Below are 18,074 nucleotides of genomic sequence, written 5' to 3' on the forward strand. Positions count from 1 at the left end.
AAATTCTTTTTCATGAAGTTTGTCAAAAATTATACGAAATACTTACACAGTCCCATATCTTTACACTGGCCCCTTGTGATATAAGTTTTAAAATCAAATCGTCATATCCTGCTAAGGCTGCATAGTGTATTACATTACATTTTGTCTGAAGTAAACACATAGAAAAGACAGGTTAACCTCATTAACATTTTGGCAAGACTGTAAAGTATGATAGGAATCCAATAGACATAGCACATTCGTTATAATACTAAAATTGCTTTTGGGTATATATAGATATAAGTAGATGTTGTATGAGTGCCAAGAGACAACTCTCCATCCAAGTCATAATTTGTAAAAGTAAAAATTATATGTCTGTTAATATCTTTTTTGATATCGAGTCACATAGCCATCGGCAGTTTTTGGAAGTCATGTTGATGATTAAACGGATGGCGTTTAGTTTAAATAAAAATGGTGAAAGATTGAATGCAACGCTCTTTGTTTCCTATGGACATATGTAAATTTGTTAAGTGTTTTAATATGTTATAAATCAAGTTAACTAGTTAGGGTCAACTATGTGCTTATGAATTTTACAGATAAAAGAAAGGGTGGGTATCTTACAACTTTTTAACAAATCCATATAAATAGATTTTTGGATAGCTAAAAATCCATACAGTCACGTTTAAAAGTATATTTAAAACTAAATATTAAAAATTCATTACTTTAATCTATTACAAAAACAAATATATATATGTTACAGGCATTTTCTAAATTTAGGCATTTTGTAAAATGACTGAATTTTTAGGCATTTTCTAAAATGCCTAAAGTTGACAGGCATTTTGTAAAATGCCTAAAAAACACTAGTCATTTTGTAAAATGCCTGAAATTTTTAATGAAAATTACACAAAATGCCTGGTCTGTTTCAGGCAAATTGTATAAATATGCAATACATCAATTAGATTATAGAAATATATTGTTAACCTACAAAAAAGTATTGATTAAAATAAATTTAAGATTATTCTTAATAAATCTAGCCTGCAGGTTAAGTTTTTATGTTTTATTAGTTTAAGTGTCTATAACTCAGACATGGGGTCAATTACATTTGAAAGTAATTAATTACATTCAATTACAATTACAAAATCTTCAATTAAATTACACATTACATTTGACTTTTTTTACCAATGTAATTAATTACATTCCAATTACTTGGCAAATGTAATTAATTACTTCAATTACATTTGAAAGGAAATTTAAGATAAAACATTGAAAACATGCATTTATTCTATGATATGTACATAAGTATTATACATTGCTCTATAGTTATAACAATTAGACAGTGTTCAACTAGTATATACATTTTTGTATTGTGTCATATAACTTATTTAAGCATTTTCCCATTACATTTGACCATCATCAGCTTTTCAAATGTTCCATCAGCCAGCCTGCACCTTTCCGGCCTAAATGTTTTTCCAGCAGTGCTAAATAAGCGTTCAACTGGTGCAGATGTGGCTGGAATAGCTAAATATTGCACTGCTAACTTAGCTAGACGTGGTAAACGTTGACAGTTACTATGCCAATACAAAAGAGGGTCTTTTGACATATCAATACAATTATCTTTTTTTTATGCATTGTGTCAATGTTGGTTGAATTTCTTTATTCTCAGAATGCAGAATGTACAAATCTCTGTGTTTTCTCTGAAAATTACAAAAGGCCTTATTTAATATCTTGAAAATATTAAATTGTTTTAATTTACCTATTGAAATTTTACATTTATTTAAATTTATTTGATTGTAAATGATACAAAAAAAGAGCACTATTTTTTATTTTTTGAAATGATTTTCATTTTTATCCCAGCTTATTCAAATTATTTATCTTAAATAAGTGATTTAGAAATCTGACTTCTTAAAACAAAAATAAACTTTAGTTTTAATCACAACTAATTAATTTAATAAACAAAATATTTTCCAAATTTAAATGTAAGCTATTAGAGGATATAAGATAAATGAAATCTGATTAGAAATGAAAAAGAAGCATTATGAATTTATTAATTTTTAAAATTCTTATATAGTATTACCTTCATATGTGTAACAAAGTTGGATGTAACTTTATAACTTCCACTAATGAGGGTGCCACAATGCATACATTTTCCTTTGAAAGTATTTCCATTTTGGAAGTCATCAGGAACAGTAAAATGTTCCAGTACACTCTTGGAGCTCATTTTTAAATCTGATAAAATGTTTTCTTTCAACATTCATATATATAGTGAACAAATTTTGCAAGTGAGATTTTGTCATATGCATTATCCCTTCAAGAATTTAAACATGTACCTATAGGCCCTAGGGGTATATTTATCTCTCTCTAATTAGCCTTATATCTGTTTAACATAACTGTTATAAAAACAGTCATTATATAGTTTGTAATAAAAAAAATAGCCAGAGGTTATATTTATTGGTTATTTAAGTCCTTGAATAAAGTTAATTATGTTAAATCAATGTCTTAAAATATCTATCTAAATCTACTAATTAAGGTCAAGACAGTGACTTCCTAGTGGTTTCTTTTAAAATTATGGCATGTGTCTACATTTTTTTTATCATTCAATACAAAATGAAGAATCTACCATGGTTGTGTTAATACAGAAAGTATACTGTGAAGGCTTTTCTTTGTCAGCTTACAACATTTGTTAAGATTATTGCTTTTAATAATTTTTTGAGAAAACACAAGATTTAATCTTTTGATCCAAAATTTCAAATGTAATTGACTTGTAATTGAAAAGTAATTGTCAATTACAGGCAATTTTGGCTATGTAATTAATTACATTCAATTACATGTAATTGAAAAAATGCTCAATTCCACATTACATTCAATTACATGATAAATTGTAATTAATTACAGTCAATTACAATTACATATTTCAATTACCCCATGTCTGTATAACTAGAAACTATTTGAAACTCAGGAAACAGAATTAGATGTTCATGTGTGTGCCGTGTGTGAAAATCTATGTTTTTCGAATATCCAGTGTTCTACTTGTGCACAGTACATACATGAGCTGTGTTCAAAAGGAAACATATCTGATACTCTATCTTGTCACCTGTGTTCAAACGAAGAGGTCATCAGAAATGAGAGAAAGCATGCGTCAGCCTCAATGACAAAACAAGCTGTCAAGATGAAAAATCTATCGGAAAGAGTTTTAACAGAGGTGGATGTTGGAGAAAATGTATAAGTTGCAATTCCCTATGTGGATCGAGGGAAAGGAGACCCGCGTAACCTTATGACTGTTGCATAGCTGCCAACTTTTTGAAAATGCCCGTGGTGGTTTTGCGTGCAAGATGGCTGTCATAGTCCCAAAAAAATACATTTTTATAGTGTTTTGTGGCTTCTTCATGCTTTTATGAGCCTAGAGTCATTGAAAATTGACTGTTTTGTTTAAAATTGTGGACAAATTTGCTCTTTCAATATTTCAATTCCCCCGCAAAAAGTGACAGTTGGCAGGTATGCTGTTGTTACTGGAAAGGAAGAGCATGGTTATAAACTTGGAATTAAAGATGGAATACTACTTTGACTTTACACCAGGATAATCAGTTTAAACTATATGACAGTAATTTTATTGCTATTCATTGTGTAAATTGTGATAATGAAATATCCTTTAGAGAGACTGTCAGTAACGTTTCTTTGTGTGATGGTCAGAGTTACACAAAATGTGGCTGTAGTGCTAGTGGTACTGTTTAAATTTCATGCAATATTTAATAATAGAATAAAATTATTTATTTGATATTTCTAGTCGTTAAATTTTGAGTACATTCCATTCAGTTTTAGGCATTTTGTAAAATGCCTTACAATTTTTTCAGGCATTTTATAAAATGCCTGAAAAAAATAGTCAATTTGTAAAATGCCTAAATCATCCAGGCATTTTAGAAAATGCCTAAATATTTCAGTCATTTTACAAAATGCCTAAATTTAGAAAATGCCTGTAACATATATATATAATATGCATAAGTCTTTCACTGTTCATTTAAAATATACACAAAAATTGACTATAATTTTAAACGCTATGGCCTGTACAAAAATGCATCAAAAGATATCTTCCGTCATTAAAATATTTGTAAATGTAAATTGTTTTGTGTCAAAATCTTACCTGTATATTTAAACATAGATGTTATATACAATCAATAAACAGCTGTTTTTTTTAATCAAAATTTGCACAATACAATACCTATTCGACTATAATTAACGACATCTAAAGTTTTAAACAAATATACCCCAAGATATTTAGTGTTTAAATTTGTTAAAAGTCTAGCCTGTTTCCATATCGATTATAATTTACGGTCATTCTTTTTATATGAAGGATTTTTTCGTTTTTACTTGATGGCTTAAATGATCACAATATTAATATTATGCTAGGAAAGGATCATATTGTAATTATCTTAGTTTATTAAATTATACTTAAGGCAAACCAATTTTCAACTTTTTTGTAATTTTAAAATATTCACTTGATCAAGAAAATGTATGTCAGCTCCATTGTCGATGAGTTTTAAAGCTGCTTGTTTCTTTCTGTTTTTCACTGCAAATAACAGCTCAGATCCCCTACTGTCCTGAAAGTAAAATCATCTCTGATTAAAATAATGTTCGGTACCAAGTAATGTTCAATCGACTTTCATGAAAGGTTTTTATTCTTTTTTTTGGAAAATTGCCACTTACGATAAAACTCACTTAAGCGAACATGTCCCATATTAAGAACAAGAAATGATGAGTTTTCCCATTTACATAAACACCACATATTCTTTTGAAGATGCCGTTATATGATTCATGTATGGCACGCCGTTATTATATTTATTCAATTTCGAGGTTAAATAAGATATCTTATAAACTAATTGAGATATCTTAATAACAAAATGAGATATCTTGTATATTAATTGAGATATCTGATTTATTAAATAAGATATCTGATTTATTAAATAAGATATCTTATTTATTAAATAAGATATCTTATTAAAATGTTTATAAAGATATCTTATTAAATATATAAGATATCTTATTTAAAATATAAGATACCTCTATCAATTTATAAGATATCTTATTAACTATATAAGATATCTTTTATATAAGTAATAATAGAGATATCTTATTTACTTAATAAGATATCTCCATAAGTTAATAAGATATCTCTATTAGTTTATAAGATATCTCTATTAATTAATAAGATATCTCTATAAGTTTATAAGATATCTCTATTAATTAATAAGATATCTTATATAGTATGTATTTAAAAGATATCTTTATAAAGAAGTAAGATATCTTATATACTTTATAAGATATCTTATTAATTAATAGAGATATCTTATAAACTTATAGAGATATCTTATAAACTAATAGAGATATCTTATAAACTTTTAGAGATATCTTATTAACTTATAGAGATATCTTATTAACTTTTAGAGATATCTTCTTAACTTATAGAGATATCTTATTTAATTGGTTATAAAGATATCTTATTTAATATATAAGATATCTCCATAAGTTAATAAGATATCTCTATTAGTTTATAAGATATCTCTATTAATTAATAAGATATCTTATAAAGTATGTATTTAAAAGATATCTTTATAAAGAAGTAAGATATCTTATATACTTTATAAGATATCTTATTAATTAATAGAGATATCTCATTAACTTATAGAGATATCTTATAAACTAATAGAGATATCTTATTTACTTTCAAATTAAATAAGATATCTTATAAAAATTAAAGATATCTTAATACTTAATAAGATATCTTGGTAAATAAATAAGATATCTTCAAATTTGAATAAATATAAAAACGGCGTGCCATATTCATGTTATGAAAGGAGTCAAGTCACACAAATAAACACACACATACTTATATACATAGATACAGTTCTAATAGACAAGTTATTTTATATATACATGTATACAAGGTTTTGAATAAATTCAGTATATATATTTTTTTCGAAATCTTTATATATATATTTCACAACAACAACCTTTGACCAAAGAAATATTCACTCTAATGGTCAGAAAATGTATCGTTGTAGAATAAATATAGTTTTCATCTGTTCAAACTAGAATGTCAGTTTGTTTTTGTTCTGATTTCATTAACATCCACAGATCCTTACTTACACTTTTCATATAAATTTTGTACATAACAGCTATCAGAAACTAGATTATATCAATAAAATGCCAGATAAATGGTGTGCATTTGATCGATACAATGTATGATTGAACAATTATATCGGATTCACACCAAATTCTAAATGAAAAGTATATACAATGTACATCAGTTGATTCATTATCAAAGTGATGATTATTTTCTATATTTTAAATAACTTATTTGCTAAACAAGCAACTCTGTAATAATCACCTCAAGTATCTGATTCTTTTGCACCTCAAGTGTCTGATTGTTTTGCATACTATCTTGCAAAATTGGAGCCTCATTTTCTTTCCCAGTCTCATCTGTGACAACTGGAGACACTTTGGATGTGTGTTTTGATTTACGCCGTTTTGCTTTGCGTTCTATCGAACTTGGATCTGTTGTATTCTCACTTGTGTTTATCGTCGATGTTTCATCTCTGTTTTCGTTTTCAACTATTGACAATGTTTTGTTATCCTTTACTTCATCAACTATTGGCAATGTTTTGTTATCCTTTACTTCATCAACGTTTGACAATGTTTTGTCATCTCTTGTTTTATCAACTGTTGACATTAGTTTGTCATCTCTTGTTTCATCAACTATTGACAATATCTGTTCATCTCTTGCTTCATCAATAATAGACAATGTTTTGTCATCTTTTTCTCCATGAACTTGTATTTCCTGACCTTCATCAAAGATCTTACTCGTCCCACCGTTTGGATCATTACTCAGATCATTATTTTCATGAGTGTCTTCAGTGTATGACTCGGTTATATTGGTGGATTCATCTATTTCGTCAGCCATAGTTTTAGGTCAGATAAGGACTTTGCATTTCAGGTTACTTATATATGCGTCATAAAACCTTTAAATAAGGAAATATTCATTTTAGTATCAATGAACCAAGATTGATATTAGAATGTTTAAAAAAAAAGTTTTGGTCAAACGTTCATACAGATGGCTGATAACACCAAGAAATGTTGAAGCAAAACAAATCTTTAAAAACTGATGTTGTTTTTGTATAAAAGTATTCATCAGGTTTTCATAATTACTAACTGTTCAAATATTACCGATAAATCATCATGCCACGTTAAGATAGACAGGCTTGGTTGTCATGTTTCATGCTCTTAAGTCGCATTATGTGGACACAGATCAATACCAACATCGAACAGACATCTGTGAGCCTTATTCTTATAAAGAGAATATGTCTACATATTTAGCTACTAGTATATGCAGATAAACTCAGGAAAATGTTGTTTAACATTATTGAAGTGTAAAATTATTAGCTGCACACTGAGAAAGGAAATCAGTTGTTAGTTCCACTAGTGACAGCTGTTGTGTAGCTAATTACAAGTAAAACTGGGTGAAAGGTCGTATTGAGGAATCATCCGGTTAAGTGAAAGAGAACATATCGTGGCTATCAACATAAGAAACATATACTATGTCATAGAAGAAATTCACACCCATAAATCGAAAATAAACTGACACGCAATGGCTAAAAATTAAAAAGACAAACAGACATATAACAAAACATAGAATACTTATGACTGATCCACACGAACCCTAACAAAACCTTGGGGTGATCTCAAGTACTACGGAACAGTCAGCAGGTTCTGCTCCACATGTGGAACCCGTCGTGTTGCTCATGCAAGTACACACCCGTTGATACGTTACATTCTGTAGATGACCTTCAGGGAAAAGGGGACGGAATAGTAATTACGACAATTGGAATATTTCCCTGTTCATCTGTGAAACATTGTTTAACAAATTGTATATATTGTGCCCTAGTTATTGAATTCATTCAACACTAAAGTCGTAATGTTTTTCATTTAGTTTATCAATTGTGACAACTTTTCAACCCATACTCGTTCATTTTTCTTTAATGATAAACAAAGTTTACTTTTAGATTGTATAGCTTATTATAAAAGTGCCCTGGATAATGTAGTTTTTTTTATTATGTTTTTTTTTATCATTGTGTCTGAATTACTTTTAATTGTCTTTCATTTATATTAATTGTCACATTTGAACTGTGAAACAAGGCGTAGAGTTATTTACAAAAAGGACTATCGGTTGAAAAATGTATTCGGCATTTCTTTTAACTTACGATACGATTCAGCTGTAAATAAACGTGTTACTGGTGTATACAAATGTAGACATGTAAATGGCAATATTCCAAACAAAATATGTGCATGAGTACCAGGCTAACAGTATGATTGAAAAAAACTTTCTGTTCATGACAAATACAAATAGAATTACACTCAAATAATTTTTGTTATCAACATCTTAAGTATGTTTGATATTAAACCAACAAGTTGGGGTTGTTGTGTAATTTACCTTTTTTTTTAATTACAAGGGACATATACCATGTATACAGTCTTAATTCTATTTTGAATATAATTCAGTTTTAAAATCAATATACAAAAACACCACTGATATTGAGGTGTACCAATTCATTCCTAACGATTTGTAGGTTATTATATGATTTGAATTGAATGAAGTATTGTACTTTATCTATAAGGACATTAGGCGAAGGGTTAAAAAACGGGCCTTACATTTAAATATCTTAATTTCACTTTTATACTGATTTTGTTTTGTTTCTGGTCCATACATGTATGAAGGCTGACTAGTGTACACAAATTTCAAAAACCGTTGACGATCAGCTGTTTTCTTTATTATTTGTTTTCTCCGATAATAGTATCAAAGAAGTTCAATTCATTTTAACCAAATCAGTATTAATTTTATATGATATGTGTTAGGATGATACTCAGTGTTGACATTCAATATTTCGTGTTTTGTAATGAGATCAACAAAAAATGTAATAACCATACTTTGATTATTTTCTTACTTTATTCAAGAAAAAAGAAAAACACTTAGTAATATTTGGATTCACAATGTTTTGCAAAAACTTCCAGATGCTAATATTCTCTTACGACACGCTCGTTTTGTAATATAGTTTGCCTCCTTAAAGATGCTTGAGGTCTTAACCTCAGTTTTAAATCAAATAAATACGGGAAGAATAGCAATATCATTTATCTGTAAATAAGTACTCAAATACTAAAATTGATAAGCGCTTCTATAAACATACTACAAAAAGTGTAAATCGTTTATAGAGAGAATAACAAGCACCTCCTTATAATCTCAAAAGTGCACGGAAATGTTTGCTTTAAAAGTAGTGAAATTTTCATTTTGTAGTGTTATCCACCAATCTTCTGGAGCTATGTGAATAAGATTATCTACTAACCTCAAGAGAAAAAAAAATGTGACACAAATTATCAAATCGTAACTCTGAATTTTGACATCTTTAACATCTTAAATCGTAATAACTCCAAACAACACAAAATACAATTGTAAAACGGTTTCACTTCTTCTCAATCCTAGACCTTTTAACCGACATGACAAATTCAATTAAGGAATTCCGAAGAATTGGACCTTAGACACGCGAATATGATCTTATTTTAAAAGTAATATTAACATAATTGTTTGGACATTAGTAACTTACTGCGATAAAACTGTGAATCAAAATCAGACGTAAAAAGTGAGTAGTATTTCAAAAAACAAAATTTTCTTCAGATATATTATGCTCATGTTGAGGTAGACTAGACGCGTACATAATATACGATTCAATACCAATTACGCTACCCAGTTTACTGTATCAGTTGTGAATAATGACAATTAATGTCTCTTTAGTCATGTTAGTGATGACCGAGATCCAAAACGTTTGAAAATAAATTATCTACATTTATTACAAACGCTGAAGAGTTGATCAAACGAAAAAGACTTCAATTGAACAAAATACGCCTAAGACAATTAAATTTTGAATGTATCAACCATCATAAACAATAAATTAACATTGGTTTATCTTTTATATATTTAAGTTTTATCACTAAAGCACTAAATACTGGGCTGGTGATATACCCAGAAACATAAATATTTGCCAGCTGTGGCTTCGATCCAATAGTTGTAAAACCAGATACAAAGCGTTTAATTTCACAATGTTTTCCCCTCGAACTTGTCATCACCGATTGAGAATTTTGATGTAGGGATTTTTTATTTTTTTTTCATGATTTTCTTTTTAATAATATAAAAACGATATAGATATATGGATTCTTGTACTATCAGAAGCAAATAATAAGTCTAGATATGTATAGTGGGAAATGAAACATCGAAAGGATAAAATAAGTATCACGTTGTCCAGCTTACAAAATTGCAATTTTGTACGTTTCTTCCCATTTATTTCTCAATTTATATAATATGTGTACGTTAAAAAACCCATATTTAAACACTCTCTAAAACGCTCGTCGGACAGACAAGTTGTAAAGCCTTTTATCTTTAAAGAGATTATTTCTGTTGTGTGTGAATGCATCAAAAAGAGGAGATTTGACACTTTCATTATTAACAACGATTGTATTAGATACTTTGGAACAACACGTTAATATAAACTCCGTCAGAAACTCATTAACTTATAAACTAAGTAGACTCAATCTGGCTGTGCTTTAGATCGTATTCAGAATGACATTTCAAGAACACTATTGCTGATATATAAGGTGAATAAACAACAATTCGGAAGTTTAAGTTATGTTTTTTCGAACAGAAATCGTCAATGACGAATCTTAATTATTATTACTACACAAAATGCTTGTCTGAAAATCCATGCAGTTTGATTCATTAATTTAATAGAATTTTGCACAGAATTGTAGTCCTATTTGAAATATCATCGAGACATACAGTGGAGATCAGTTCTAACCTCTCATAAATTCTGTCAGAATCTGTCAGGAGAACTGTTCTAGAACAGTATGTAGAACTGTCAGCCTGACACCTTTTAGTCAGTTCTAGGTTAGAACTGTTCTAGCTAGAACTGATTTGGTCAGTTCTACCTAGAACTGATTTGGACAGTTCTAGCTAGAACTGATCCTGACAGTTCTACCCTAGAACAGTTTTAGACAGTACTAGCTAGAACTGACCAAATAATATTTGGTCAGTTCTACTTCTAGAACAGTTCTACGGTTAGAATTGATTTCAAATTCTACGGCTAGAATTGATTTATAAATTCTACAGCCAGAATTAATTTATAAATTCTACGGCTAAAATTGATTTATAAATTCTACGGCTAGAATTGATTTATAAGTTTTAAGAAATATTTGTCTTAATATAAAGGCTTCGGCAAAATAGCGATTAATATTATATAGAGTTTTGCTATTTTGCCGGTTTTATTTCAGATTCATAATCGGCAAGACAACATGTTTAACCCCGCCATATTCTGCATGTATGTCAGTGCCTGTTCCAAGTCAGGAGCCCGTAATTCAGTGATTTTCTTTTGTTGATGTGTAGTATCAAATATTTGTTTTTCTTCCATTTTTTTTACATAAATTAGGCCGTTAATTAGTATTATGGGGGGGGGGGGGGGGGGGGGGTTATTATTTGAATTGTTTTACATTTTTTATTCTGGGAGTCGGGATGGCTCGTTATCACATAACAAAATTATCCTCATTAACCAAATGTAATATCTGTTTACGAGTAGTTTTCATACCTCGGACGGACCTGTTTAACAAAAATCTTTTGACCACATCAATCTAAACTGACTTTATTTGCTCTTCAGTCTTTCTGCAAATCTATATAGCTGCACAGTACTTAATTTTCAATTTTAGGTCAAGAGGGACTGTACTATACAAGTTACTGCAATATTGGAAAACAATTTTGTTCGCATCAATTTCTAGTGCCAGCATGCAGGGGCAGATCCAGCCATTTAAAAAAAAGGGGGGGTTCAACCTATATGTTCAAATTCAAAAGCATTGACCGTAAAAAAAAAAGGGAGTTCCAACTCCTGAACACCCCCCCCCCCCTGATCAGCCAATGAGCATGTCCTCTTTTTATTTAAAATATTGAATCATAAACAAATATCAGTAGTTTTCAAACTTCAGACTGAGTCGTATAATAAAATCTTTTGACCGCATCAACCGAATCTTACCATATTTGCTTTTTTTCATGTAAATCTAAATAGCTGCACAGTAATTCAGTTATAATTTTAGGTCAAGAGGGACTGTAGTATATAAATAACTACAATATTGGAATTGAGAGTGCCAGCATTTCCTATTTTTATTCAAAATATGCATCAGAAACAAATATCAGTCATGCCAGTAGTTTTCACACATCAGACTGACAGTAACATGTAATCATGTGATAAAATTATTTGTCTGCATCAATCAAAACTGACCATATTTGACCGCATCAACCAAAACTGACCATATTTGACCGCATCAACCAAAACTGACCATATTTGCTCTTTTTTATGTAACTCTTATAGTCGCATAGTAAATCTGTAATATTTTTATGTAAGGATGGATTGTAAAATCATGAAAATACAAATGACAGAAATATGGAAACACAATGCTACCTAATTTCATTTGCATCAATTTAGAATGCCAGCATGTCCTCTTTTTATTCAAAATATTGCATCATAAACAAATATCAGTAGTTTTCATACCTCAGACTGACTGGTATAACAAAATAATTTGTCCGCATCAACCAAAACTGACCATATTTGCACTTTATTATGAACATGATGTGAATCTTAATAGCCGCAAAGTAAATCATGTATATTTTGATATCAGGATGGATTGTTAAATAAAAATGAAAGCAATATTGGAAAATAAAATTATGCTCACATCAGTTTATAGTGCCAGCATGTCCTCTTTTTCATCAAAATTTTGAATCTTAAACTAATTTCAGTAGTTTTAATATCTCAGACTGACTCATGAATATAACAAAATTATTTGTCGCATCAACCAAAACTGACCATATTTGACAGCATCAACCAAAACTGACCATATTTGACCGCATCAACCAAAACTGACCATATTTGCTCTTTTTTATGTAACTCTTATAGTCGCATAGTAAATCTGTAATATTTTTATGTAAGGATGGATTGTAAAATCATGAAAATACAAATGATAGAAATATGGGAACACAATGCTACCTAATTTCATTTGCATCAATTTAGAATGCCAGCATGTCCTCTTTTTATTCAAAATATTGCATCATAAACAAATATCAGTAGTTTTCATACCTCAGACTGACTGGTATAACAAAATAATTTGTCCGCATCAACCAAAACTGACCATATTTGCACTTTATTATGAACATGATGTGAATCTTAATAGCCACAAAGTAAATCATGTATATTTTTATATCAGGATGGATTGTTTAATAAAAATGAAAGCAATATTGGAAAATAAAATTATGCTCACATCAGTTTATAGTGCCAGCATGTCCTCTTTTTCATCAAAATTTTGAATCGTAAACTAATTTCAGTAGTTTTAATATCTTAGACTGACTCATGAATATAACAAAATTATTTGTCGCATCAACCAAAACTGACCATATTTGACAGCATCAACCAAAACTGACCATAATTACACTTTGTTATGAAAATCTTAATATATATATAGCCGCATACTAAATCACTTATAGTAATACATATACCGGTAACGATGGATTGTATAATTCAAATGACAGCAATATCAATGTCAATATTGGAACACATTGGCTACAAAAAAATTTCCACATCAATTTAGAATATCAGCAAGTCCTCTTTTTATTCAAAATATTGAATTGTTAACAAATTTCAGTGGTTTCGATATATCAGACTGAGTGAGAGTTGTTTTAACAAAATTATTTGACCGCATCAACATGATCAACCAAAACTGAACTTATTTACACTTTATCATGTAAATATACATGTATATAGCCTCATTGTAAACATGGTAAACCAATGTTATTTCTATGTGAGGACGGATCGTATGATAAAAATGACACCAACTTTGAAACACAATACACCTCATTGCTAATCCTGGCTGACCCGGCCTCTTGAACTTTTGAAGCATACAACAATGACTTTTCCATTGTGGCGTCAGATATTTTGTTTTATGACGTCAAAATTTTACGGGAACCTGTGTGATATCCAGTAATGGCAGACAAATTGCTACAAGGTGTATTTATACCATATCTAAGAATTTAGCCCGCCGTTATTTCCTCTCTGTATCCATAATAATGAACCGTCATTAAACATGCTAAAGTGACTTTTTAACATGTTTAAGTCAGTAGTTTGTGATGGGTTTTTTTTAAAACAAAACTATTTAATGGCATCATCCAACACTCACATGACTGATTCATATACTTTATTTTAAAAATAAAATAAAAAGTACATGTATGGGAAGTTCTCTTCTTGGAATAGTATAAGTACTGTTAATATAATTTGAAGAAGGCAAAGAAAAATGCATGATTTTGTTTGTAGCCGAACGTCCAGTGGCAAATGTTTCATTCATGTTCAGATCCAGTATATTTTTCTGAGTTCCAGACTCCCAGATATCATTTATTTATATAATCGTTATGGATAAGTTTGGCTAAGACGAGATGCCAGGTGCAAATGTATATATATTTTTTTTACGTTACACAACACTTTTTTCATGTAAAAATATCCCATAATTCATCCACTGTACAATTTTCGTTTAAACATTTGTCAAAACAGAATTATAAATGAATGTAAATCCAAGGCAAACAAGGTAAATTACGATTAAAATTCCATGAATTAAATGTAGAGTTTTATTTAGGAGACTGTTAAAAACGGGGAACGAAGAAACGTAGACAATGATGTTTCCGTATGCAATCTTATAAAAATATCTCCGATGAGTTGGATAACCTTCTATTCACTTCGATATTTGTACATGTAACGTAATAAAAGTCGTTTGATCAGTAAAAAATATAGAAAATCTGCTATTTAATATATAGCAAAGTAATTGAAAGTGATTTATTTCTTCTAAATTCTAAAGTGCCCTTACTGCAGTGACGTCATTTAGAACTGTTCTACAGTCCTGACTGATTAAGTCAGTTCTGCTGACAGTTCTACGGTTAGAAGTGATTTGGACAGTTCTACCTAGAACTGATCCTGACAGTTCTACCCTAGAACTGATCCTGACAGTTCTACCTAGAACTGATTTAGTCAGTTCTACCTAGAAATGATTCTGACAGTTCTACTTAGAACAGTTCTAGGGTAGAACTGTTCTAGGTAGAACTGTTCTAGGACAGGTTAGAACAGTTCTATGACAGAATATTCTGACAGTTCTAATGAGAGGTTAGAAGTGATCTCCACTGTATCTGGTTGTGCGGCGACAATTTTTTTCTTGATTGCCCAGAACTGCTCTCTACAAAAACAACTTGTTGCACATTTAAAATAGTCTTATACCAGTATCCGATTTTTTTTTTAGAATACATTTATAACAGAATTTATTGTGCTTAACTGCAGAATAATTATTTTTATTTAAAAAAAAAGATGTGGTATGATTGCCAATGAAACAAATCTCCACAAGAGACCAAAATGACAGAAATTAACAACTATAGGTCACCGCACGGCCGTCAACAATGAGTAAAGCCCATACCGCATAGTCAGCTATAAAAGGCCCCCAATGACAATGTAAAAAAATTCAAACGAGAAAACTGACGGCCTTATTTATGTACAAAAATTGAACGAAAAACAAATGTAACACATAAACAAACGACTACCAGTGAAAAACAGGCTCCTGACTTGGGATAGGCACATCCATACATAATTTGGCGAGGTTAAAACATGTTAGCGGGATCCTAATCATCCCATTAACCCGGGACTGTGGTAGAACAATACAACTTAAAAACGTACTATAAAAAAATCAGTTGAAAAAGACTTAACTCATCAGGTGGACAAAAATAAGTGCATCAGATATTTCTACTTATTTTTATGTTGACATTTATTTTTCATAAAAAGCAGATTCTCATTTCTTTTCTACAACTAATGTTAAAGTTTAAGATCGCAGATTTGCCATGTTATGTTCTTTGCACTTCATTCCTGTTTATATACACATTTTGTCAACATACAATTTTTCAATTTTCAATTTCTAAACTACTTCAATTTTGCTGCTTCATATATATATATATATATATATATATATATATAAAGAAAAAAATGTACTCAATTTATAAAGGTACGACTATACGTTTGTGAAGAGACAATATTATGTTGGTATAAGAATACTAGGCAAATGAAACAAATATGTAAAACTAAAAACATACCTTTAGACTTCATACCTGTATTTAAACATGTCGCATATATATTGATTACCTTATTGCATATGTATAATGGAATATCGTACCCGAATGTGACTAAGAATCCAATTGCCTTTGCCAAAATCAACAAAGATAAAATTTTAATGATTTGTTAGATAGAACTTCCTGGATCATTAGACCCTATCGAATCAATAAAAGATCTTATTTTTCAGTCATTTAAATCTTTGTTCTTATAGGTACAATAAATTTACAATATTTTTTTTGATTTATTGCAAAATGCATCAGCTGTTTATACGTCGATTCAGTATACTTTTATCAGAATATTAAGTCGAATTCGTTTTTCAATAGACATAAAAAGTAAGCAGGTATCACAGCGCCAAGGGACAAACAACAACACTATGTCATCAATGAAACAAAACGAAAAGGGTACTAATCAGTGATGGTCCTCATTCATTATGCAAAAAAAATAAAAAAATAAGGAAAATAATCATCTTAAAGACACATGCTACATGTGGAACTGGTTCGTGTTAATTGGTCTTTTAGTTCTATCTTATGTTCTTTTTAAATGTTGATTAACTATCGCCGTATTCTTTTTATTTATTTTTTTGGTCAAAAGAAGGTTTTTGGCTTTTCCTTTCAAATGGCGCGTGTCGTCTGTGGTCCATCGCTGTCTATCTTCAATGATCTTTAACAAAGGTCGTCATTTGAAACTTTACTGCATTTGAAACATACTGCAAAAAATCTTACCAAACTTAGTCACCATCATCAATTAGATATTTAGTCTTCAATAAATGTTTCTGATAACCGCGCCTTCCGACACAAATGGCGAACATGGCGAACATGGTTAAAATAATACATCGGGGGGGGGGGGGGGGGGGAAACAAATACTGAAGTTAGATAAAATCAGACAGGAGCAAAAGCAGTAGACTGTGTGAGTTATTGTCAATCTACAACACATTTTTCATTAAAAATTGCCTTTTACCGCAAACACAGCTCAAATAATTATTAGGAAAACAAGATCTACAAATAAGTCGACATGATAGAAATTGTCAGTCGACTTCATTTGTCAAAACATTTAATTGCCCTTTAGTCACTATTGTTTTCATTTATTGTGCATTTTTGCATACAATGATTATAGCATAAACTATAATTATAAATGCATAAGAAATTTTAATAGCTAAACTAATCAGCGAGGCAAGATCTACAAATGTCATGACTACACTCTACAATAGACTTATAATTTCTATTAGAGTTATTGCTCTTTGATGAAAGTTTTAACCACCTTATTGCCTATTATCTTGAAAACTATAATAAATAAATAAAAAAATAATCAGCAAAATAAGATCAATATACATGTAAATGTCAACCTGACTGAAATTGCCAGTTAGCTGTTAATGGAGTTTCCTCTCTATATTGATGATTAATCAACCTATGAGATTGAATATCCCTTTGACATTTTTCGACCATCTTTTAAGATTATGGCGGTAAACTCATCTCGTACTTGAGTGTTTTGTCGCTCATTAGAATGATACTTCCAGTAATAAGTCTCGATATAAGTCTTAAACAAAAACGAATTACAGAATGCAACATGTTTGCTGTGAAACAGATTTCTCAAATCGTATTTTCTTGTTAATTCGACCTGTTGATACTGTTTATAATGCTTTTTTGTCATTTTTTATTTATACGGATCTTGTCTGTACACCAGCTTTGATTATTTGTAATATCTTCACTTATTCTTACAACATTTGTATAAACTTCAAGATTATAAAAAAAACGTTTTTTTTTCTATAGTGAACATTGATTGGTTAAATATTTCTCAGTCATGTCCGGTTTTTGAATTTGTTTGTTAGCTTTTTGGTCA

The 18,074-nt window shown here is 29.8% G+C and overlaps 1 protein-coding gene across 3 annotated transcripts in view; it reads right to left on the minus strand.

Annotated features, from left to right (window-relative positions):
* The window catches only part of LOC139513331 (uncharacterized), a 29,106-nt gene extending 12,722 nt beyond the window's left edge, over positions 1 to 16,384 (minus strand). The window contains exons 1-4 of one of the 3 annotated variants that reach the window (XM_071301725.1): positions 16,269 to 16,384; positions 6,356 to 6,986; positions 4,467 to 4,568; positions 47 to 145 (exon numbers count right to left, since the gene is read on the minus strand). In XM_071301725.1, coding sequence (XP_071157826.1) covers positions 47 to 145; positions 4,467 to 4,568; positions 6,356 to 6,928 — 774 coding nt within the window. In that variant the 5' untranslated portion in view covers positions 6,929 to 6,986; positions 16,269 to 16,384. Of the gene's footprint in view, positions 1 to 46; positions 146 to 4,466; positions 4,569 to 6,355; positions 6,987 to 16,219 lie in introns of all 3 variants that reach the window. The other 2 variants (XM_071301727.1, XM_071301724.1) reach the window with 2 other exon arrangements.
* Between the last annotated feature and the right edge of the window lie 1,690 nt (positions 16,385 to 18,074).

Source organism: Mytilus edulis, chromosome 2 (assembly GCF_963676685.1).
Source record: "Mytilus edulis chromosome 2, xbMytEdul2.2, whole genome shotgun sequence".
Classification (NCBI taxonomy): Eukaryota; Metazoa; Mollusca; class Bivalvia; order Mytilida; family Mytilidae; genus Mytilus; species Mytilus edulis.